The sequence below is a fragment of the Mya arenaria genome, chromosome 14 (assembly GCF_026914265.1).
Source record: "Mya arenaria isolate MELC-2E11 chromosome 14, ASM2691426v1".
Taxonomy (NCBI): Eukaryota; Metazoa; Mollusca; class Bivalvia; order Myida; family Myidae; genus Mya; species Mya arenaria.
Genome location: NC_069135.1, coordinates 43,519,220 through 43,545,402, shown reverse-complemented (window position 1 = coordinate 43,545,402; position 26,183 = coordinate 43,519,220). Strand labels below are relative to the sequence as shown.

Genomic DNA, 26,183 nt, shown 5'->3' with positions numbered 1-26,183 from the left:
GATATTTTTGTAGATGGCCACCCAAGGAAGCTTCCTGTGAAGTTTCATTTAATTTGGCTAGGTAGTTTTGGAGGAGAAGTTTTTTAAACAATTGTTGACGGACGAACTGACTGACGGACGGACGGACTGACGGACGGACGCCGGACAAAGACCGATCACAATAGCTCACCTTGAGCACTTCGTGCTCTGGTGAGCTAAAAATGTATAGAAGGCGTCTTTCGGTAACTTTCTTGCGTATTTTGGTAATTTTCTCCGTCTTTCGGTAAGTCCGCCTCTAACTACTCATACCGCTATTCGGAACTCCGAATGGTCATACCGCATATTGACTGCTTCATTATCTTTGGCTTCCATTATCACATCCGGGTATCCTTTTGAACCGGAAGTTTTGATTTTCCAAGGAGCGGAAAACGCTTTTGAGTCATAAAATGTAATGTCCTTTGTATTTCAATTGTCATGCAGATTAAGCACTCAAACGATATAGATTTCCTTCCTGTTCAAATAATTGCCTCTTATCCATACATGTCACTTCAATAAACCCTGTCAGTTAACTAATAATGGGTTAGCAACGTCATCCCTGTGTCAGATTAACTTGAATTTCACAAAAACTGCACTATTTATATGTGCAGCTTAAAATGTTAGTCTTGATTTGACTTAATTAATTAAGTTTATATCTTCTCAACAATAAATTATATTTAAACTGTTGTTTGTCTACTATTTCCTTGATAAATTTACATAGTATTAAAAAAAAATGTTCTGTTGCACAATAATTGCTTCTTATAAAATAGTAGAACAAGTTTAGAAGCCACTGATTTGTTCTTTGCAAAATCAACAAGTGCTTGTTAATAAATAGTTACAATATGTGTTCATAGTTTAAAAACCGCTGTATATATGACAATTAACATGTAAGTTGTATCTCCAAATGTCAACAGCACGCCAGTTTGATGTAGTAACTATTTTTTATGCTTAAAGTAAGACATACATGTATATGACATTTACATGGTTCCCTATTGGTTTTGAAAAGTTATTGCCACTTTTTTGCCTGGGGTCTAGGGGCTGTGTTAGTATTATATATCTAGAATATAATTAGATACATATATAAGAATGTAATAGTAAAAATGTCATGTATTTTTTGGTTGATTTTAAGATTTCTATGATAAATGTTCATGTTTCAATAAAAAAATTAGCCTAAATATTTTTTTATTATCAAATTGGGTCACGACTGTCAACGTTACTGCTGCCTGTGGCCTTGATGCATGCCCCAAATATTGGATATGTTACAACAGTGGCATGCTTTATATACTGCAGTGACTGAATCCATTATCATGCAGGCTGCTTAGAGCCTACATCATTGTAAGAAAATATCTTTGTCGCCATAAAAATCGCCTTATTAAAAAATATCCCCCTTGAAGTGATTTTGTTGCAAATGGCGACAATGGTGATCCCGAGCGGAAACCCTGCATCGAAGATCATGCTGACGTTGATCACTGAATTGATTTTTCCATTCATTTATTTGCCCGAAATACCAGAAGCCCAACATTGAGCATGTAAAATAATATTTGGGCCTGTCAAAATACTTTAATTTTCCAAAAGAATTGTGTAAAAATGTCATTTTTGCAAGACATTAAAACAACTTCTATATCATTATCATCTGTAAAGTTGGTTTTTATATTCTTATGAAATGCATGCTTTCAACTTATTTTGAGAACAATAAACTCATTTCAATTTTTGTTTTCAGGGAAGATCCTGCAGGTAAATTTATGTGACTGACCTGAACAGCACAACTTCCCAGATGTACCAGGAAAGTGTAAGTATGCTAAAACTATATTTATAATATTTAATGTAATATTTCTAAGAACCGTTATATTTAACACAGCAAATATGCTACCCACAGTGTTAGTTACATTTTGTCTTTAAGTAAAATGCACTTTTTTTATGACAAAATAAAGTGTGCCAAATCATGCGTGTAAACTAAGATACTGACGGTTAGAACTCTTCTACAAATGTTGATGTAGGCTAAAATATTTTCTGTGAAGTCCACTATTTTTCAAAAAGGCTTAATGATTAAGTTATCCTTTTGATTGAGTATGAGTCTTTGTGGGCGTATGGTTTTGTTGTCAGTTTTCTTATCTTTACTTGACTGTACTGGCGTGGGCTCGCTCCACACTAAAACCAGAATATTTTTTATGCTTTAAGTGTATTTTTTTCTTTAATTTCGAATTCAAAATGTAAAATAATTATAATTTGTTTTATATGTGTTTTTAGATGCATTACATGGGAAACAAAAAATGATATCAAAGCATGAGATAGACACAGTAGTACTCACTTAACATTTCAGTATACTTTAGAACAGATAGCATGTACAGATGTACTTTAAAAATGTATTTTAGTAGCAATATCTTGCCAAATGTAAAATAGAAATTTATGAAATTTGACTCAAGTTCCTTTTGGGAAAATATTTTGGGGTTGTGGCACTTTGTGTATGATTATTCAACAGTATTCATAAGGGAGATAAGTCATACTCGCTAAAAAAGGCAAGCATAGAGTTATACCTACATGTAAATAACAAGAAATATTCTGTGTAATGCACAGTTGACTATGCTTGTTCTTACAGTTCTTACAATAAGGGAAGTGAATTTAGCAGACTGTTATTTGTTTTCACTGTTTGAATAATCTTGCACAACAATTTTATGAAAAATTCAACATATCTCTCAAGTCCCTTTTCTTTATCAATAGAGAAAACACATACTGTAGTACCATGAATCCACATGAACTGAACATTGAAGACACAGAATAACACTGGACAACATGTTACATTTTGACATCTATTGAAGCAAAATGGCAAAATAAAAAGCATAATAGGATACTAAATTATATGCTATTTAGAAATCAAAGATGAAGCTTCCTTGGAAACAAAAGCTGTATGCTTGGTTTTACAGCCAATGTTCATTCAGTGTATTCTCAGGGGTGGGTTAATGAGGTAAGGCATGTTTTCTTGGAGTGTGGGGGGGAATATTGAATTCCTGATTGATGCTTAGTGATGACAACCAAGGTAACAAGTGGTTCCCTCTCTCTGCCAAAAACAATCACTTGCTTCACTGATGGCTTTTCATTTTCAAGAAAAAAATCTTACCCCACTCATCTATTTAACATAGATTTATGAATAAGCTTGAAGCACAGAGGAATAACCTTTTGAAGAATTTAGACATTAAAATTTCCTGACATGGAAAGGCTGAAGAAGCTTTCGAAGAAGAGTTTAGACATTAAAATTTCCTGACATGGAAAGACTGAAGAAGCTTTCGAAGACGAGTTTAGACATTAAAATTTCCCCCAAATGAAAGGACAGGCCTCAGACTTCCCAACATTTGCTGAAAGCACTGAACTTATTGCATTTATACACTTACATTTATAATATTCATTCTTTGTTTGTTCATTTAATATTAAATGAAATATGAAATTGATAAACAATATTTTTTTACCTACCATGAAATGCTGACTTATATAACATTAGCACTGTTTGTGCTAAATTAATTTTACAAAAAAGTTAAAGGTGAAAATAGCTATACATATTTATGAAAGGGGCATTTCATGGCTTCTGAAAATTAATTCAAACCCCCCTCTGTGTCTTTATATGAAACTTTTGAAGTGGATAATTTGACATACAGATGTGAATTGCCACAACTCTGATATATATTTAAAAAGTTGAAGAATGAATGTCAACCGTGACTGGTAGATTTATATGTTGAGTTGACCGGGATACATGAGTTTTTTTATCTTGAATGTTCAGATATATATTACTTATGTGTGGGGTGATTTGTTTAAGTGGCAAGCATGGAATTGATAGTTATATCAGTGCCTTATTAATTAAAAGATTTTCCTTTTTTGATGTCACAAAGGTGGAAGTGTTAGAATTCAATTTCATGAAAGAATTGACGTAAGATGTATGAAAATTAGGATTAGTTACTTTCTTTATTGGTACTGATCTTCCATTAACCTAATTAATTAAATGTGTCATTGTCTTGGATGTGTGTCGTTAATTTTCAGGCAAACTCAGATAATGTTATTTATGTATGTTGTGTGTCTTAATCTTTTATTCCAAGATTCCAGGACATTTGCAGAAGAAATGTCTTCTGATGCTGTGTGGTGGATTGATACAATCATTTCCCAGGGGCTTAAGGGTTCTTCCCCAGGGTTGGAAAAGGTCACCACTAGTGACAGAATTGTTTGTTTTCCGGTTGACAAGATGTATGTGGATGGTTTTCAGTAATTGGTTAGGGATTCTAGTCTTGGTGTTTGCTATGTGTTTTCATGTCCTCTGGTCCTGTGTTTGATTGATTGTGCATTTTTCCAGAATCATCAGCCAGAGTAATTCAGATTCCTATGCTTTGTGACTGCTCTGATAAATTCTCTTGTCAGCTATATGCATGTTCATTTAAGCTGGAAATGTTTTTTGTCTTTTGGTCTACTGGTTTTGAGGCAGTCCAAAAATATTTTTAAATATGACTTGTATTTAGGATTATTCTTGTTATATAAAGCAATTTTGGCAATGATTTAAAAAAAAAGTCCAGCTCATAGAAAACATGATTTATTTTGAAAGAAATGATTTTGTTGAAGTCTACCCATGAGATTTTTTTTGAACAAACATGTTTCAATGAAATGCAAGAGTTGTTTTGATTAAAGGGGCATTTATTTCTGACAAATTGATGTGAATGTATTACTTAATAAAATTTTACCTATTCAAGCAAGCTCAAATCAATCAGTTATGTAGTCTAATCAATTGCCTCATTTCACATTTTCTCACGAACATTGAAAGCTGTTTTTAATGAGCCACCCTGAATACTTGTATACAAACGTACCATTCAATCGCCCTATATATTGGGACTTGTGTATTTCAGATTCTGAAGTGTAAACATTTTTTACTCGTCTGTTTTTCTGAAGAAACAAAAACAATTTTTGATGAACATTGTTTAGAAAAACGAACAGACTCGCAATGCTGTTGTGATAAAATGTTTATATCCTGTACATGGGTAGATTTCAGTGTGTGTTTTTTTTACTGAAATGGGTCAAAAGAGATTTACATTTTTTGCAATATATATTTTTTTTAGTTTAGGGCTGCATTTAAAGATGGTTGCACTAGTTTTCTTTTTAAGACAAGTTAACTTGTACAGCTATGTTTAAATGCAGTTTAAAGCTTTTAATATTCTTCAAAGCAGGCATCATAAAGGGGAATAATTGCTTTATTTTACTGTATAAAATATATTATGGTAAAGGAATAGTTTTTATGCATTTTGTGCTGTTTCACCATTTTAAGCGAACTTGCTCCATACACTTGGTTTTAAGGCTTACTCTAAGGACATATATCAATATAAGTGACATTCATTGTAAAAAGTGTCCATTTTTTTCTGCCCAGTAAATGCCAGTGTTAGTTGATATGATGCAGTATTAATGCCTATACGAAGTGTTTAATATGGAAAGGTCAGTTATTGTCAAACTATTGACTAGTAGCTGTTTTCTGAGTAATTATTTCAAGATAAGTGAGATTGACTGCTGTTAACCTTGTGATTATAAAAAATGTATGTGAAATGAAATCTCATTGGCTAACAAGCCTGCCACACAACAAATGTAAATGTTTGTCCGTGTTTATAGTAAAAAGGGGCATAACTTAATGGTTGCTTAGACCAGAGTTATAAGCCTTTGCTTCACATCTTTGGCAACTGGACATTATACTAAGTTTCATATGAGATATGTGATTTTGGGCTATTCCCAAGATTGTTGCATGCTGCCGTCACCAAGGCTATCATGACTGTATCAGAATTTCTTCTCAGAGAAACTCACAGCTAAAAAACGAATGAGACTTTTGAGGTGAACTTTTGATTTAAGAGCTACTCTCCTTATAATGGAATTACAAAGACAACCTCAAGAAATAAATCCTATTAAAAGACAGTTTTCACACCAATGCATAATCAATAAATCTGATAGCTTACTTCAAGATAAAGAAGAAATGAAATTAACATTTGATTATTCTTGTGGTGAAAATGAATGTTGTAACTTGAACATAAGCAGTGGCCAGCGAAGAATACACTTGAGATGTTCTTTCCTGTTTGCTTACTACCCCTTGCCCTTATGCTTTTATTTTTGATAAAAAAAAGACCTGGCCGGCAGGAAGTGGTGAAAATCAGAAGTATGATGTCAAAATTATTGAAATGCATTTTTTAATGATTCAATAAAATAAACCACCTTCCCATTCTTTGGACATGAATCTTATATTTTGTTTTCCTCCAGCCTAATTGAGGAAACCTGGAAATGAACTCCGTGAATAAGTCTTCCTGCTTTTAATTGCTTCCCTGTGGTCATTGAAGCTTTGTAGATCATGAGGCAAGTAATTGATCTTAATGACTGCATATGTCAGATTTTACTGGTTCATGGTCACAGCTAGAAGTCCAGACCTTGTTATTTATGGAATTGTGTACAGAGGGAAACATTTTTTTTTCACTTTGAAGTATAATTGGAAGGACCTTCAGTGTTGGCTTTAAAGCAAGTTCATTTCAACTTCACTTGTTTAGGCTATAGTGAAGCTAATTTACATGGACATGAATCAAATTCTTCTATATGTTCTTGGTAGAAATCAGTACTAGGGTGTAAATTTTGAGAGGCCAAGAAAATGTGCCCTTAAGTTGGGCCCTAACCCACAAAAATTTGGATGAAAACTAACAACTATTTTTCAACATCAACTCACCTGTCAGAGGATAATAACTTAGTTTCTCACATAGCTGATCATATCAGTGGCCACTACTGCTCACATATCTGGCCTTATCAGTGGCCACTACTGCTCACATATCTAACAATATCAGTGGGCACTACGGTTCACATATCTGGCAGTATCACTGGCCACATATCTGGCCGTATTGGTGGCCACTACTGCTCACATATCTGGCCATATCAGTGGGCACTACTGTTCACATATCAGACCATATTTGTGGCCACTACTGCTCACATATCTCGCCATGTCAGTGGCCACTACTGCTCACATATCTGGCCATGTCAGTGGCCACTACTGCTCACATATCTGGCCATGTCAGTGGCCACTACTGCTCACATATCTCGCCATGTCAGTGGCCACTACTGCTCACATATCTGGCCATGTCAGTGGCCACTACTGCTCACATATCAGGCAGTATCTGTGGCCACTACTGCTCACATATCTGGCCATGTCAGTGGCCACTACTGCTCACATATCTCGCCATGTCAGTGGCCACTACTGCTCACATATCTGGCCATGTCAGTGGCCACTACTGCTCACATATCAGGCAGTATCTGTGGCCACTACTGCTCACATATCTGGCCATATCAGTGGCCACTACCGCTCACATATCTGGCAATGTCAGTGGCCACTACTGCTCACATATCTGGCCATGTCAGTTGCCACTACTGCTCACATATCAGGCAGTATCTGTGGTCACTACTGCTCACATATCTGGCCATGTCAGTTGCCACTACTGCTCACATATCTGGTCATATCAGTGGCCACTACTGCTCACATATCTGGCCATGTCAGTGGCCACTACTGCTCACATATCAGGCAGTATATGTGGCCACTACTGCTCACATATAAGGCCGAATCTGTTACCACTTCTGTTCACATATCTGGCCATATCAGTGGCCACTACTGCTCACATATCTGGCCATGTCAGTTGCCACTACTGTTCACATATCTGGTCATATCAGTGGCCACTACTGCTCACATATCTGGCCATGTCAGTGGCAACTACTGCTCACATATCAGGCAGTACCTGTGGCCACTACTGCTCACATATAAGGCCGAATCTGTTACCACTTCTGTTCACATATCTGGCCATATCAGTGGCCACTACTGCTCACATATCTGGCCATATCAGTGGCCACTACTGCTCACATATCTGGCCATGTCAGTGGCCACTACTGCTCACATATCTGGTCACATTGGTGGCCACTTTTGCTCACATATCAGGCAGTATCTGTGGCCTATACTGCTCACATATAAGGCCGTATCTGTTACCACTACTGCTCACATATCTGGCCATATCAGTGGCCACTACTGCTCACATATCTGGCCGTATCTGTTACCACTACTGCTCACATATATGGCCGTATCTGTTACCACTACTGCTCACATATCTGGCCATATGAGTTGCCACTTCTGCTCACATATCTGGCTGTATCTGTTACCACTACTGCTCACATATCTGGCCGAATCTGTGGCCACTACTGCTCACATATCTAACAATATCAGTGGGCACTACTGTTCACATATCTGGCCGTATCGCTGGCCACTAGTGCTCACATATCTGGCCGTTGGTGGCCACTACTGCTCACATATCTGGCCATATCAGTGGGCACTACTGTTCACATATCAGACCATATTTGTGGCCACTACTGCTCACATATCTCGCCATGTCAGTGGCCACTACTGCTCATATATCTGGCCATGTCAGTGGCTACTACTGCTCAAATATCAGGCCATGTCAGTTGCCACTACTGCTCACATATCGGGCAGTATCTGTGGCCACTACTGCTCACATATCTGGCCATGTCAGTGGCTACTACTGCTCACATATCTGGCCATGTCAGTGGCTACTACTGCTCACATATCAGGCCATGTCAGTTGCCACTACTGCTCACATATCAGGCAGTATCTGTGGCCACTACTGCTCACATATCTGGCCATGTCAGTGGCTACTACTGCTCACATATCTGGCCATGTCAGTGGCTACTACTGCTCACATATCAGGCCATGTCAGTGACTACTACTGCTCACATATCAGGCAGTATCTGTGGCCACTACTGCTCACATATCTGGCCATGTCAGTGGCCACTACTGCTCACATATCAGGCAGTATCTATGGCCACTACTGCTCACATATCTGGCCATATCAGTGGCAACTACTGCTCACATATCTGGCACTATCTATGGCCACTACTGCTCACATATCTGGCAATGTCAGTGGCCACTACTGCTCACATATCTGGCCATGTCAGTTGCCACTACTGCTCACATATCAGGCAGTATCTGTGGCCACTACTGCTCACATATCTGGCCATGTCAGTTACCACTACTGCTCACATATCTGGTCATATCAGTGGCCACTACTGCTCATATATCTGGCCATGTCAGTGTCCACTACTGCTCACATATCAGGCAGTATCTGTGGCCACTACTGCCCACATATAAGGCTGTATCTGTTACCACTTCTGCTCACATATCTGGCCATATCAGTGGCCACTACTGCTCACATATCTGGCCATATCAGTGGCCACTACTGCTCACATATCTGGTCACATTGGTGGCCATTTTTGCTCACACATCAGGCAGTATCTGTGGCCTATATTGCTCACATATAAGGCCGTATCTGTTACCACTACTGCTCACATATCTGGCCATATCAGTGGCAACTACTGCTCACATATTTGGCTGTATCTGTTACTACTACTACTGCTCACATATCTGGCCGTATCTGTTACCACTACTGCTCACATATCTGGCCATATGAGTGGCCACTTCTGCTCACATATCTGGCCATATCAGTGGCCACTACTGCTCACATATCTGGCCATATCAGTGGCCACTACTGCTCACATATATCGCCATATGAGTGGCCACTTCTGCTCACATATCTGGCTGTATCTGTTACCACTACTGCTCACATATCTGGCCGAATCTGTGGCCACTACTGCTCACATATCTGGCCGTATTGGTGGCCACTAGTGCTCACATATCTGGCTGTATCGGTGGCCACTACTGGCTAATGTAGCATAGGTTAAGAAATGATTTTGTAAAAAATAAGTGAAAAAATCCTATTTTTGGACACAGAAATCCATTGATCAAGTTAATTGATTGTTAGCTTTTGTTGCTACATAAGCATCAGATATTTCCTGTTACTGATAAATGTACTATTTTTGGTGCAAATTAGCTGCACCATCAATTGTAATAGCATTGATGTAATGCACACTAACTGATAAGGCTATTCTGGCTGTCAGATTTAATATTAGGAATGATCTTGTCAAAAATAGAAAGAACATTGGTATGGACTTCAGAGAAAACCTCACAGCTGATAACTGATCACATCTAAAAACAGTAGCCAAGTGATTTTGAAGTGATTTGGAGTTATTGTTTCTAAGAATCAATCTTTGCAACCAGAGGGGATTTGTATTTTGTAAACCGCTTTGAGATAATGATTGTGTTATGATTTTTGGATGATTTATTGGAAGTAATGAAATAACATTTGCAAGTTGTTAGGATGAAATAAGTGGAAATAGTTTTTAGATATTGGAATTGACATTTATAATGTTGCCGCAATGCAATGTTGGTAAAATGTAATGAATTATTTTTTTCTGAAATTTGAATCAGATGTAAAAGGGTGTTTCCTCATGCAATTTGTCTTTGATCCATTTTATGATAAGATTTTATTCTTTTTGTATCATTAAAAATAATTATGCTTACATTTCTTGACTTATCTGTCAGTTTTATACTGGCTAATTGACTGAGGGTTAAGTGGAATGTCTTTTTTTGTGGAGTGTTGTTTTCGTATTCTTAATTGATCAGGTTAATTTTGGAGCCGCCCTTTAGATAAAGGAGGGGTCACATGGTCTTGGGTGATCGGTTGTTGTGAAAGTATTCTAATAACTGAAAGTGAAAATGATATTGTTTCTTTTGCAAATTTTATTTCTGTGCGTAAAAGATTCAAATATAGTAATGGAATACTAAATGGTGCTTCAAATATTTGACAACTTTCATAGTTGTAGCGGAATATCAAAACTTTCTCTGTACATATAATTGGCTATGGAAGAAAATCAGTGAGGTGAAAATCACTTTACACCTTTGAATAAACAGATCACTCATTTGGTTCAGATGTATTAATACTTTGGGCAAGAATTTCACCAGAATCTGCAATGTTGCAAGCTGTATTTCTAGAAAAAGCTTGCCTGGAATCCTTTGTTGAATATTGTTTGTTAATACCTTGATCCTGTGTTTACTTTAGTTGGAAGAAACACTGGGAATCAGGGCTAATGCGTCATATTTCAGACATTTTTGCATATTTGTGCATGTTTTTTGGGGATGCTGTTGTTACATGTGGAGCAGGTTGTTGGAATAATGATGACGATGCATGTTGTCAGACACCGATTTTTTGTAGAAGCTACTAGTATCATTATTCGAAGTTCTTGAAGCGTTTTGTAAGCAATTTACCAATTCTACGTTTTCACATTTCGTGATAGACTTCTCAAAAATATGTTAGAAATCTTGATTCCACAGAGAAAACAAGTGAAGAAGGATAACCTGCTTTCCCCTGTGGAGACAATATTGTGTGTAAAATGAAGAGAACGTCATAAAATATTATTAGAGATATTCTCATCATAATTATTTTACAGGAAGAATCTCCAAATCAGCAATTTCCAGAAGGGTTGATAGCAAAAAGAAGAGAGAGGATCATTGTTTTTTGGTCTTTGTTCATTTTTCATAGAGACTAAGTCAAGTCTGTTGTAAGGGTTTACACCTTAGTGATCACCAAATTTACCTGCCCCACTCCTAGGGGAACTTTCTTATGGCATGATGGTTGCATAGCCCCACAAGGGAAACTTTCTCATGGTATGATGGTTTCATAGCCCCAAAAGGGAAGCTTTCTCATGGCATGCTGGTTTCATAGCCCCAATAGGGAATCTTTCTCTTAGCATGCTGGTTTCCCACTAGGGAATGGTGTGCTGGTTTCATTATTAAGCGCATGTAGGATATCATGCTGCTCGGTATCATTACCAAAGATACAAACTTTTCACAGTGATTCAGTAAATTATGGCTTTCATAACACAAATGGGCAAAACAATGAGAATAAACTAACTTAATCAGCAAGCACTATTTGCAAGAGAAATTGTTGAAGTATTATATTATATTTTTATGCCTTTTCTTTAACTCTAGTCTTCCTCTATAAATCATTATATTGATGGACAAGAACTGTGCTCACAAATCATCTCCCCCTGTGTCAACCTGTCCCATGCCCCATGAAGCAGAAAGGAGAGGCTTGGCTTATCAGCATCAGTTTGTTTTTTGGGGAGATCTTGGCTTGTTAGGACATGGTGTTGTAAGATGGTGTCAATCAGATAAGTGTAAGAATTTTACTGGTGTAATTGTCATCAATATTCAAAGGAGTCTGGATTTAATACCAGGGCTTCCACCATCATGTTATTCAGGGTCTCAGGCAAGTTGGTGTGAGTGGAGGCTTTGCTTATCAGCATCAGCTTGTTTTTTAGGGATATTGTGTCTTATGGACATAGATCTGTATTCAGTGTGTTGTAAATGATGGAGTCAGTCTGAGAAATGCACCCGCAGTTTACTGGAATGGGTGTCCTCTGTTATAATAAGTCTGGGTTTCATGCAGTGACCCCAGAATGCATTTCCGGAACTGTGGCAATGGGGGTATTTTTGGTGGGAAGAGTTTGTACTGTAGTGAGATCTTGGTGTAAGGATGCAGAACTAAATTAGTGAAGTGTATTAATATATATTAGGATTTTAGTGGTATAAGTGTCCCCCTCTGTTCAAAGAAATAGGCGTTTGATATAGGGAATTTTCCCAGATTGCTTTTCAAAGGCTGCACCTTGTATGGGGTATTGAAAGAACAAAAGAAATGAAAAGTCATTTCAGCTGTTTTACTTTGACATCTAATGACAGCATGTGAACTATTTTTAAAGGTGAAAGACAGCCTAAATAGCTCTTTTAAATAGCTATTGTCTTAGTCCTTCCAGAGTTTATTATCATAGAATTGATCTGTCAGGGAGCTTATCGTCATAAAATTGACAATTTGCACTGATATTCAATATGTCTGTGAGACATATCTTTTGTTTATTATATATAGAGAATTCTGATCTGAGAGTGAATTTCAGTATTTTATGGGGGGAAATATTGAATTTAGAATTGAATTTTCATTTGAATGTTGCTATTTTTGAACCATGATATTATGAAGCTATTTAATTAACAAACATATGGTGCAAGGTATCAAAGTCTAGGTCCTAATCTTATGTAGGAATATGTGAAAGCAAAGAAATATTGGGAAATCTAGTTCGACTCAAATCCATAAACTTGGTCATGTTATTGGATTTTGTAGGGCTGTCACAATAGTCAATTAGCATAACATCGTGCAACGTGCGTTACCAAGTGTGATGGAGCTGGAGTGTCAAGCATCTTTATGACAGAGATGACTGTCCATGTGTAAAGAGTCTGGGAGATATTGACGAATTTTTCAGTGTTAGTAAGGAATCTGGGTTTAATTTAAGTTGTGCTTTAATCTTGTTAAGTAAGAGTGAGCTTTACATTCCTATTAAGATGGTGTTTAATTGTGATTTTAGAAGTGAAAATATAGTGATGAAATTTATATATTTTAAGTGTGCAAAAATTCAGAAAATTCGGAAATTCAGAAATGGAAATTAGATACCAGATCATTTTCTTGAGAAACCAGATATGGTACATATATAACAAAAGTTAATAAAGAAGTAGCTTCAGCAACTGTATTGTTAAATATCAGGTTTTTAATTTGTATGCAATTTTAAGGCATCAGAAGGATATTAATAAAAAAGTTTGCATAAAGTTGTAGGATAACCAAGTGTGTATGGTATTGTAACTATTTTGTTAATATCATATTAACTAGTATTGATTTGAAAGAAAAACTTTCAATGTCCCTGGAGTGTTTTAGAATTTAATGATAAAAGGATGACATTGATTTTCCTGCATTGCCTGGCTCTAGCCTTTGTGTAATTTGTTTGGACAATTAAAATAGCAAGATCACGTTTTCAAACTATGCAGACAGCGTTTTCAAAATGCAGACGGCAATGTCTGGGAGTGTTGTTTTTTTTTAAAATGAGCAGCGTGCACATGATGTGCATCTCGGGGTCGTAATTGAGTATTGCATTATCGCGTGATTTTTATTTTCGCTTCTATTTTGTAAATGAGATTGGAAATGATTGTAACTGTTTTTATTGTGGCATAAAACTGTTCCAGCTTCTATTTTAAGTTTCTTTCAGGCATTCTTGTTATTTTTGTTGTGCAAAGGCAATGCAACTCCTGGGTAAATTAACAGAATTTGGCTTTTAGTTTGATTTGTATAAAGTGTCAAGTTTGGTGTACGGTTCTGAGAAAGTCTGCGTTTCCAGTTTACTGATAAAACAAAATTGGCATAAAATAATAATAAAATTGTTATGGTTTTACATTGAAATAGAATTTCAAGTTTAACTGATAATACTGCAGTCATTTACTTAAAATATATTTAGTATTTGTTTAAAAGTTGTATAGCTTATGTTAACTGTCTACATCTCGGTCAAAGTGACACTAAGGTAATCTGTTCAACTCCAGGAATGTGAGGCCTGAGTCGTCTTACAGGTGAAATTTAATTCGCAAATGGTAGTGAAAACTTTTATTTGTGTATTTAGTAGGTTTCATAAATAGCCCATCCCTGTATTTGTCCACATGAAAATTCCTTTGACAAGATAAGTAATATTAAAGTAATTCTGGCTTGGATTACTAGTAAACCTTAAACATAATGTGAGGCGTACTTCACTTTCATTTATGTTTCATTTTAATACCAGCCATCTGTTACTTGTATGCCTTTAATTTGAGAAACACTGGAGTGTTTGAACAGTAAACAGCTACTTATTGAAGAAATTTTGATAATAATCAGTGAATATAGATTTTATTTCCATGTTTTTCTACAAAAATCAAGTTTCTCAGCTTTTGTAGCACAAATGTGTTGGTGTATAATATGAATAAAAAGAGCGATATAAATGAAACCATTAATTGCACTTATTACTGAGTTTGTGATTTCAGAAATGGATTAATTCTAAAAACTTCATACATGTTTGGAGATGTGTTGCATTAAGATACAGTATATGTAATTATATTGCATCATATTCATAATCGTTTATGCTACGTTTACACTACCGTATTATATCATGTATAGGAGGCTAGCATAGATAGGACGCAGGTAAAAAAAATAGTTGAAAAAACGGGGGTAAAAACTCTTAATATATAAGATAGGACGCAGCGGAAAAATGTCAAAATCGGAGCTGAAAATTTGAGGTTGATAAAGTATTTATAACATTTATTGAAGTAAAAAATAAAATATATATAAGGCATATTTCAATAACTGTCTTGTGTATTTCGATAATTATCGTCGTATTTCGGTAATTTAGCATTTCGGTAATTTAGTGTACACAACAATGATATAAGTCTTGACATTTTGAGAACATTATAAGACTTATACAAATGCTGCAATAGTCCCGACACGCCTTCTGACTGACAGTCAACCGTTGCGACCGTTGCAATAGTTCCGACATGCGTTCTGGATGACAGTCAACCATTGCAACCGTTGCAAAACTGTGTATTGTCAAAACTGATGACTGTTTTGATAAGGCTTGTCGCTGCGCGGATTAAAGCATGTCAGGCATAATTAATGCGTGTCGGTAATTATCCTTGCAAGCAGAAGCCATGACGGGTAAAGTGCGAACAAACAACCATACGGTATTACCATCGCAATAGTTCGTTCTATTGATGTTTTTCTAATGACAGACAGCGGGTGTTTTTCACACCTTCGCACATTTGAAAAGATTTGATAGTGAAAATAATGCTACTTTGCGTTATGCACATTCCTTTATTATTTTTTTTTAAAACAGTAACATACAACAAAATGTTTTGTAAAATACCGAAACATTAAAATCAAGAACAACGATTAATTGATATTTACCTCCTTTCCCGATTTTCCGTTGCCGTTATAACTCAATCCAGTTAAATGCTGACTCACATCGAGTTTTTGTGAGTAGCATCCCTTTTGTAAAAAAGTTAACACTCATGTTTGTTTTCAATTTATTTCTCAATAATTCATTTTAAAGTAAACATTCAATATATATCTGCGTGTGTTAACTTGCGTGATTTTACCTATGTCAGTTGTTCTCTTCGGTGACGCAGTACAGATACTTACTATTACTGCGTTCTTCCATGGTCAGATATTTTCAACCTGAAATGGACTTGGAAAAAACAGATGAAATTCTAATAACATAGAAAGGACGCAGGCACTTTTTAAGACGAGAATTGGGGTTAAAAAAGTGCGTCCTATGCATGATATAATACGGTGTATGTTCCCGGTGGCCACGGCAGCCCCGTTTCAGACCACCGTGGAGAAAACGGGATAAACGTGAGACAGCACGGGGGAACGAAATATGCAAACGTGACAGACCGTTATTGCTGTGCATGCCGGGCCAGAATTTTAAACTGTCAAAAAAATTGCCACGGCTGCCACAGTGTTGATGAGAAACATAGTAGGTCGTTGTAAAACGGGGTAAACGCAATGACACGTGACAGTACGTAATAGGCCGTTACACAACTTATAAATCGTCCGTGGGGGGACGGGAATCATATGTAATCCCCGGCATTCTTTCCAGTTTTGTCACGTTGTGCTTCGTTTTGTCACGGTTTTCACGGCAAGCTAGGGTGGACGATAGCTGTTGCTTGGGGGATTTTCTTTATACCGTGGACACAAACGTAATCCAAAGCTCTGCGGTGTTCGCGTTCGATGCATAGGAGGCCTTGACAAAACGTGGAATACGCATCAGACCTGGAAGAAGACGAGAACAACGTGAGGGATCACATCAGAACGTATCGGACCGGGACGCAACATACATGCATCCCTGGTAGACTGCGCCCGGACCTTAGTGCGCCTTGGACGAACCACTTTTTGCCCCTACGGCTTGTCACGGTTTCCTTGATAAAACGTAAGGAAACTTAGCACAACCTAACAATACTTGTTTATGGAGACAAAAATGGCAAAATCCCACGGCGCAATACGTTTCGGGCAAACAGGGCTGCCGTGGCCACCGGGAAAATAGTGTAAACGTAGCATTAAGTATCATTTGCTGCATTGTCGGACATAATATCTTAAAATTAATTTCCATAAAATGCAAAAATGTAAAATTTATTTGCTGCATAATGGGTGATGTAGGTTAACATGATTCTTTTGCATCAAATGCAATTATAAATGTAACATTTATTTACTGCATTGAGTGATCTAGGTTAAAATTTCTTTTGCATCAAATGCAATTATAAATGTAACATTTATTTACTGCATTGAGTGATCTAGGTTAAAATTTCTTTTGCATCAAATGCAATTATAAATGTAACATTTATTTGTTGCATTGAGTGATGTAACAGTCTAACATTCTATTGCATCAAAAGCAATATTGTGACATTCATTTGCTTCATTGAGTTATACAGATTAAATTCCGTCAATAACTTGTAATAATTTTGCATTACAAAAGCAGTGAGTAAATATTCTAATTTATTGCAAGCAATGGGGCCAGTTTAGCTTTAATTGGATTTCGGTTCTTGTTTATTTGACTTTGGACCCTATTGTTTACATATACAAATATCTTCTTACATACTTTGTATTGTATTTGCACAAAATGTTTTCTCAATTTTCTTAATTGGTATTTACTCCTGACTGAAACATGAATGATTGACAGGTCTGTCTCTGAAGATCAAAACTCTGAATACAAATGGGTATTTATCTTTGTAATTTCTGTCCATAGTTAAAGGTCAGAGCACTCATTGTTTTAAATTGATTTTCATTTAATCAAACAGCTTGGTGCAATTAAGCCTTGCTTGGTCGAAGGAGCAAATTCATTTCCGTGATCTTCCATGTATTATTGATGGGTTGTTCGTTTTAGCGAGGTGGTTTTGTAAAGCAGTGGAATGGTATACAATCGTTTGGAATTTATACTTATTTGTTGTGTCAAATTGTTGGATTTGTAAGTTTCAAATTGTGCATGAAGTAAAAAAATCATTAAAAATACAGTAAATGAGAAATTTTTTAAGAGACTTGGTGAATTTATGTGTGTGCACAGTTAATTAAATGTCAATTTAAGTAAGACTCCATTTTAGAAGAATGGTAGAACAAGCCATAACAAGATCATGTGACTGTCACCAGAGGCACCCGAGTACCTAGAGGTCAAGACCCACTTGTCTGCTTTGTTGGCCTTCAACCGGAAAGGCATATGAGCCCAGGCTGGCAATCGAACCAAGGACGCCATTAGGTCAAAATGAGTGCCCTACGTAACCACTGTATTCATATTTGATGCCTTCAAAAAGTTAACATTTCCTACAAAATCAACAGTGTTAATTGTGCTATTGACACTGTACAAAATCAGTGTGTTTGATTGGCACCATAGTGGACTTGTGCTTGTTGTGTGGCTACCTTGTTAGGCTAATGGAATACAAGAACTCTTGGAGAGGACACCGGCTGAAGAGTGATTTGCCAACATGATTGTCTAGTAGACAAGAGTGGGTTTCCACTACTTTTATTAATGGGAACAGTATCCAACTGAATTGCTTTCTCTGGAAATATAGAATTGTCTTCTTTAAAGGGACTGTGTCACAGATTGGCACTAAAAAAGTTTTTTTCTGTAACAAATCTCATGACAATTATCTAATAGAATGTGTTACACTTTGATATCATAATTGTAAAAAAAGTACCAAAATGTAAAAAAAAAATTGTGTCGGAGACAGGGTTTGAACCCGCGTCGCCAAAATTGAAGTCCAGCGTCTTACTCACTGCGCTACAAAGGCTTATACTAATCGGGTGACAATTAAGCTATTCACCTACCTCAGTAATATCACGTGATAACACCAACTAGCCAATCACGCTTAAGGAATGAATTCTACCTGGTAGACATACCCAGTAATCTTTTTTAATAGAAAAATATGAAATAACTGCTAAACTTAAATAAATTGTAAACTATGTGGTACTTCAGTTAGTAAGTTTCAATGCATTGTACAGATTAATACCAGGTTTTTGTCAGTTTTCGATAAAAAAAATTTGTTTGGTATTTTATCATACGTGAGACAGCCCCTTTAAAGTTTGCGTGTGTTCTTTTAGTATAAGTATTATAATCTCTATTGGCCATATTTGTGGAATTTGCATTGGCAGGGTGATTTTGTCCTCTTTTGGTTTTAAATTGACAGATACTCAGAAAATAATGAACCACAAGTTGGATCAATTGGCAGGGTTCTCAATAAGTTTCGGTTGAACCGTCTCAAATAGTAAAGTTACCGACCAGCTTCTACTTATTCTACTGAAAATACATTTAGTTTTCCAAATTTCTTATTGAGAACACTGATGGGACATTAGTCATGCTGGTGGCAGCTGTATAATAATATTATAGTGGTCAAAATTCGCAAAAGCTGCAAGCCCTGCACTTATACTTTCTGGGCTTCCTCAAATTGCAGATTTTATAAAGATGAAAGGATATTGATGGCAAATTCTTGTATATATAATTTATTTATGTAATCAGTCTTGTTCATCTAAAAGTTGAATTTTGATGACTAATGATATTGGTGCTAACCGTTATGTTGCAAATTGAATTGTGACTTACAGACTCTGCTTATTGTCTTTTGTTTAGAATTAAAGATCTTTAAGTGCATTGTGTACAACAATTTGAGTTCTAAATAACCATGCACAGCTATGGTTTCATGCATGATTTATGATTTCCCAGCAGTTAATGTCAATTTTCCTATAACAAGGTAAATGCCACTGTTTATGCACCATGCATAAATCCATTAACAGTGCTGCACAGGTGGTTTTGGTGCTCCTATTTCCTATTTTCTAGAAATGTTGACATCTGGTGTTTTATATCCCTGGGCTTACATATTAAAAAATGGGCTATAGATTGGTTTTGTATTTATGATTGTCTGGTGGCATGGTATGTGTTCTATGATGGATTGTGGTAGGAAGTGTTGTGAGTGTTTCAGAGAGAAATGATAATAAAACACATTGGGTAGGTTGAGAGACTCATTCAGGGTTGAAACCTATTGCTAGGCAGATCAAACAAGCATTTCCACACGTTAATTGCACAGGTGAAATTAAAGAAAATTAGCTTTTTGTTGGACATTCTCCGATTGAAATTTTGTCTCTATGTCAATGCAAAGAGTTTCTATAATTGGATTTGTAAATAAATCATTATACATGTCTTCAATTGCTTGAATGTTTACTTATAGGCAAAAAGAAGTAATAAATGCTCTTTATTTGTAGGACAAGTTCTAAATTGCTAGCATCTTATCTATTTAGCTTTATTGTTAGATCCAGTCAGTTCATTGGTCTCATAAAACAATGCTGGTGTTTGGTACATTTGTTTGTAATTGTTCTAGGCTTTGTGGACACAGATGATGGGTAATTATCCTTAGAGAATTGTAATCATAAATGACTCATGTTTTGTTTATACTTTGTTTTATATAAGGAGGCAATGACCTTGTTTAATTTCTTGATTAAGAAGATATCTGTGACTAATTTTAATGTTCTGGAGCTTCAACCTGGTCCACTGTATGCCATGTTCTGGAGCTTCAACCTGGTCCACTGTATGCCATGCTGGCAAATTGCAGGCCTTTTTCTAGGCATCCCTTTCCCAATAGGAATGTTCTTTAAATAAATGTTCAGAATTCCCCACTTTGCTAAATCTTCTGAATTTTTTATTCCCATTTTCAAAGATTCTTATTAAAAGGCTATAATTTTCTCAAATTGTTATGTTTTAAATATCTTGAAATGCCTAGAAAAAGCCTGCTATGTATATAACTTCAGAGTTAATTCATAAAGTTATGGACTAGCTTAAAGCATCGTTAAAAACTGTTCATGAACAGAACAGAACAGAACAGAACAGACTGACTATTTGTTAATATTTGTAAAATGTCATGGTTTATTTGTGTTCAATAACATCAATATTTATAATTCTTGCAATCATAATTGCAATGGGTCAATGAACGCTGTAATTATGATACATTAAAGCTTCATGGCTTAATAGTATTAGACATCTGGAGAGAAATTATGAACATGAGTACGTTGAAAAGGTGCCATGTGAGGTTAGAAACTGAGATACTTCAGACTGTTTTGCATTGAACATCCCTTAAACTAGTTTCATGATCTATAAGGGAAGGTGGACCTATAACCCTCATTGAACTGAGACTGCTCAACTTTGTTGGGGTTTCATGGAAACTGTGGGCGATGTTTCCCAGTTGTGTCCTTTGATTAGTGTTGAAGAGCTGGCTTTACATTGTCATAAACTCTACCTGAGGGGTTGGCTACATTTGTTTGGATAAATTGCCTAGAATTTGTGCTCTCTGATATCTGGAATAGAAAAAGGATAATTGAAGTAAAAAAATGTGTTGTGATGATGGAAAAATAGGAGAGTTAAAATTTTACTGTTGTAACCGCTTCTACTTGCAAGATCAATTTATTGAGGATTTAAAAAAAAAAGTTGTGTTATGTGAGAGCTTGTTTCAAAAAGTGTGGTGTAATATAACGAATTTTGTCAAGTAATGAAATATCATATTGTTGCAGAGGATGTTGATAACTAAAACATTGTCATTATGTGCATTCCGTATCAGCGAAAAAAAATTATAATGGGAAGTAAATCATTGTGTAACAGATTACTACCTTGTAAAATATGGTAGGCAGCCTTCCAGGACAAGGTTTTGCAATTTGTTCATTCGATCATTTGTCTTCATTGGAATATATAGGAAATACCTCAGATTTTTTTTACGTCAGTATTTTTGCAGAGTCAACAAAAAATGTGTCGGTAACTTTTGTTGCTTTACTTTTTGTATAGGGCTTCTTTTGGGTTGCTGCTTAGCCCCTGGTTCGATTGACCTATTGAAGTTACATTGTTGTTTTCATATGTCATTTTTTACTATTTTTATAGTAATTTCCCTGGTATTTAAGTCTAGACAGAAAATAATCATTTTGCCATTATGGGGACAACAGTTCAGCTCAGCTTTTAATAGCTTTGTTTCTTAGATGGTGATATAGGCGTAGTATAATAAAGCAAGATAAATGACTCCTGCTTAGTTATCCTAATTTCTGACTGCCTAGCAATTTTGCTAATTATAGTATTGAATTGTCTTGATTTTTTGGCGACAGTAATTGGTAGAATGCAAAAAAGAGAATGGACTATGTAAAATTGGTACTTGAGAACACTTGAGATGAAACTTAATATTAAAGTGAGCAGGAAGTGATTTATATACTGTGGTTTTGATGTGCTAAGTGTTCGATGGATTGATCTTATGAAAGTGATAGGTAAAGAATGGAATCAAACCAATCACAGAAAATCAGACAGGATGAATTAAATACATATGTGTTTGTGAAAGTCGCCATATATATATGTGGTATGAGAAAATAGTGTAAACATTTGAAAAATGTGAAAAGTGGAATTTAAAGAGAAGTTTCTTAATGAGAAAGGGGGATTTTATATGGCTTTACAATTTAAAGCATGTCAGCCTCAGAGAAAATTCAGCGAAATAAAAAGTCAGTTGGGTTTGAAGATGGGACTAGAACATCGTTCCGCGAAGCCCGCAGTCAAAGCCGAGGTCGAGCTCGAGACAGGCGGGCAAAGTCGATGGATGTTCGGGCATCAAAGGATGGGGGTAAAGATGAGTTACCAAAGAAACGAGACCGGTCGTTAATTGGACTGGTGCGCCAAGGTTCTCGTAAATCTGTAACCAGTCTTGTGAAATTGTTTGAAGCAGGAAAGAGTTTGTATGTAAGTATTTTTGTTAGTTGTAGAATTATATTTTTTGTGTTTGAAGCTGTCTTTATCATGCTCTACCATAGTGTTGTTAAAAAAATAAAATAATCATATTTGATTGAAAAATGACGACATTTTTTTATAAAATGCCCTATCTTTAAAAGAGGAATTTGTACAATTTATATAGCCTGTTTAATAAAGGATTGAAAATGAAATGCTGATTTGTGACAGTGGTTTTACTTTACCATCAATTAAAAAAAATACCATAAATACTACCAACATCACGGTAATAATAAGACCATGCAACATACGTCACTCTTAAAAATTCAGTGTTAAATAATGTGGTTCATTCTAGATTTCCAACCTTGGCCAGGAGGCCTCAATATCACGAAAATACTTTAATCTCAACTAATTTTCCCACATAAAGCATTATATGATGTAAAATCTTGTCTGTTTTTAAAACGTATTTTCTCATACAAAGTGTATGATAAAACCCTTTAGTCAGTACATCACAGAAACTAATTTCAACTAATTTTCGAGCAAAAAACATACTTGAGTATTAAATTGTTCAAAAACAAAGAGTCAAAAATCAATTGTTTTTTTACTGTAGAATATTTTTTCTTTGGAATTATATAAGAGAATGCGCTTTTAAAAGTGTAAAAACATGTGCAATTTTAATAACTTCTAATGTACTTACGAATATGGAAAAATGAGATTGAGATTGAGAATTTACTTAAGTAATTTCCTGATATTGGAGCCAGGTTCTCACAGACATTTATGGTTCAAAGAAACAAGGGAACTTTAAACAAGGAAAATGAAAATTATAGCTCAATCATTTAACTTCTTTCTCTGAGGTTATGGAATTTTTTATGATGAAAGCATTGTTTGAAGGTGAAATAACCAACAAATTACCAGATTTCTCCTAAATAAATATTTATATCTGTATCAAACTCTGATGCTTTTCTAAAAAAAATACGTTAGAAAAGACTATTTACCTGTGATTATTAACAGTATTTTTACAAAGTGTTAGTAGGTCATCATATCTCCTTAGATGACTACAAAGACTTATTTGTTAAAGCAAATATAATTTTATACTGACCTACAAATAATTTCTTACTTTGAGGTATATAATTATGTGACAGATTGCTGGTAAATTAAACAATTATTCATTATATAAGATGAGACTAGACAGAATGAATAATTAAGAAATGTTGCTGAGCTTTGTGTAAGATTATGCCAGGAGCAATGATGAGTTCACTACTTAATTCAATAAATCAATAGAATGTAATGCTTCTAGGGGAGGTAATACATTCAGTAATTAATAATGCAGTGAGTGGGTTGTTACCTCCCTGTGTTTAAACTTTCTGTATAAGTTATCTTATTTTAGTCCATATTTGTTGCATGAATAATAACTTCCTATTGACTACAGTCATTTAATTCTTTGCATTTTAATTTTATTTTTCTGTAATTGTTTTTGAAGAAAATGATAATAATTAAGCTAGGTATTGAAGTCTTATTATTATTATTATTTATTTTTTTTCAAACTGACTTTAACAACCGTAGGGTCGGCGCCTATTCCGTAGGTAGGGTCGGGTAACCCGTATCAAATGTATTTTTTTTTAGGCCCAACATAATTATATCACTTTGATATTTTGTCAAATTTCACCCAAAAACATGTTTGAAAAAAACAAACTTAAAAATATGTCGTTTATTACAAGTGGAGAGTTGGGTGGAAGATGGATGATACCCGATATTGAAATGGAGGGAGTTTTGTCTGTCTAGCCCTCACTTGGAGAGCCGCTGAAATGGGAGCTACATTATTGTTTAATGGTCAAAAGGTCTGGGAAAATCAGCAGCATTCTGCAAAATCCTCATAATTCTGCAATTATGTTTCTTTTGGTCTTCTTGGAAGAAAACATATGCTTGCACTTGAATGCAACATGTGGAGGATGTTGAATTTTACAATGTGGTTTTTCAGTCTTTCTGTGGAATATTCCTTGAGATCATTTTGATTCAACACTGACCTTGTCATGAGCTTTTACACACATTGAAAGCTGTTACTTTTTCTGAATTTTGACAGACTGAAAAATTAATTTAAAAACATATCAAGTCGTGTTAATGTTGTATTTGATGCTATAATGAAGAATAACCAAGTTCCTGCAATCACTAGCTTAATGTCTTGATTGAGTTTTAAAAGGGTTATACAAAAACAAAACAAAAAAAAACACTACTGATCGAAAAAATTCCATCGAGATCATAGAATGCACAAGTGAAACTAGAAGCTAATGGAAGTGCGAAAGAGCGAGGAATAATTGAGTATGGAGACATGCCTGCAATCTATTTCTGAAATGCACATGCCTGGATTATTTCTCTGAAACATAACAAGATAGCATGTTTTATGATCATTCTGCACTATAAGCATATTATTCCAGGCTTTGAAATTCTTCATGGAGCTATCTTCTCAGAAGTTATGTATGAATTGTGTCGTAAAATAAACCAAAACTGTCTGTCTGATTGTACTGAAACTCAGATGTCAAATTGAAATTATGCTTTCTGATACTTGTGAGTAATCTTCCAAAATCTGGGTATCAGGGTAAATGGAGTGTTGATTTTATACAAAGATTAAGTTATCAACAGCTTTCATCAAAACAGGGAGTAAAAATTAAGTCATGACAGCGTTGGGAGTTGGTTCCATAACTTTGCTTTGTCTTTGAGTGTCAAAATGTCTGAGAGAGCTGGGGAAAGGAGGAAAGAAAAAAGTGCAGACTATTGGATGGTGGTATGGATGGTTTAGAGTTACTAACACCAGCGGAAAATAGTGTTTAAATGAGAATTTCTCTGAGAGTGTGTGCCAATTATTGAGATGTTTGTTTGTATGTTTGAACTTACAGTTTTGTGTTAGAGACCAGAAATATGTTGGAATTATTGAAGGAATACGGAAGTCTTCCAAGGGTAAGGCCTTGTTGTACGAGTTTACTTCTCTTTGTCAGTATTGTGAGTCACTGTCAGACTTATATGTGTTTGTAAATGTTTCGTCCCTTTGTTTCATTATAATGACACAGTTGTGCATCTTCTCGCTTTATTTGTCACCTGTCAGAGGTGGTCAAAGTAAAAACTTTTAAAAAAGTATTTTACAGCCTTGTCCTTTTATTTATTGATAATATATATATATTATCAATGATATTTTATCCGCATCTTAGTTAAGATAGGTAAATATGTATACCTTCAAGTTGGTGACCTGTGTCCAAATGGAATTAAGTACTCGTGTAACATCAAAAATCTTATATCGGTAGGAACAACACAGTGAGCAACAACAAAGTTAAAAACAAATTGTTTCATATTTATTGTGATTTCAACATTAAGGTTTTGCAATTATACAGAAAACAAACAAAAATATGACCGTTTTACTTTCCTATTAAGATCTTTATGGAACTGAGCCAAGAAGTCTGTGAAATGCTTTGTTTTCACAATGCCTGTTTATGACGTTGTCATCAAAGGCAGTATTTCAAGGTAAGTCTTGACAAGCTGGAATTGGTAGTATCTAAGCAAGCTCTTACCTATATTTTGGCATCTACAGATCACCAGTGCTCTTTTTAGCTCACCTGTCACTTTGT

At 35.5% G+C, this 26,183-nt stretch overlaps 1 protein-coding gene across 5 annotated transcripts in view; it reads left to right on the top strand.

Annotated features, from left to right (window-relative positions):
* The first annotated feature begins 368 nt into the window (after window positions 1-368).
* Window positions 369-26,183, top strand: part of LOC128216457 (FERM domain-containing protein 4A-like) — a 106,926-nt gene continuing 81,111 nt past the window's right edge. Inside the window, exons 1-2 of one of the 5 annotated variants that reach the window (XM_052923033.1) lie at window positions 369-427; window positions 1,736-1,804. In XM_052923033.1, the coding sequence (XP_052778993.1) occupies window positions 1,790-1,804 (15 nt within the window). In that variant the 5' untranslated portion in view covers window positions 369-427; window positions 1,736-1,789. Of the gene's footprint in view, window positions 428-1,735; window positions 1,805-21,989; window positions 22,585-25,365; window positions 25,522-26,183 lie in introns of those variants that run through there. The other 4 variants (XM_052923027.1, XM_052923028.1, XM_052923029.1 and 1 more) reach the window with 4 other exon arrangements.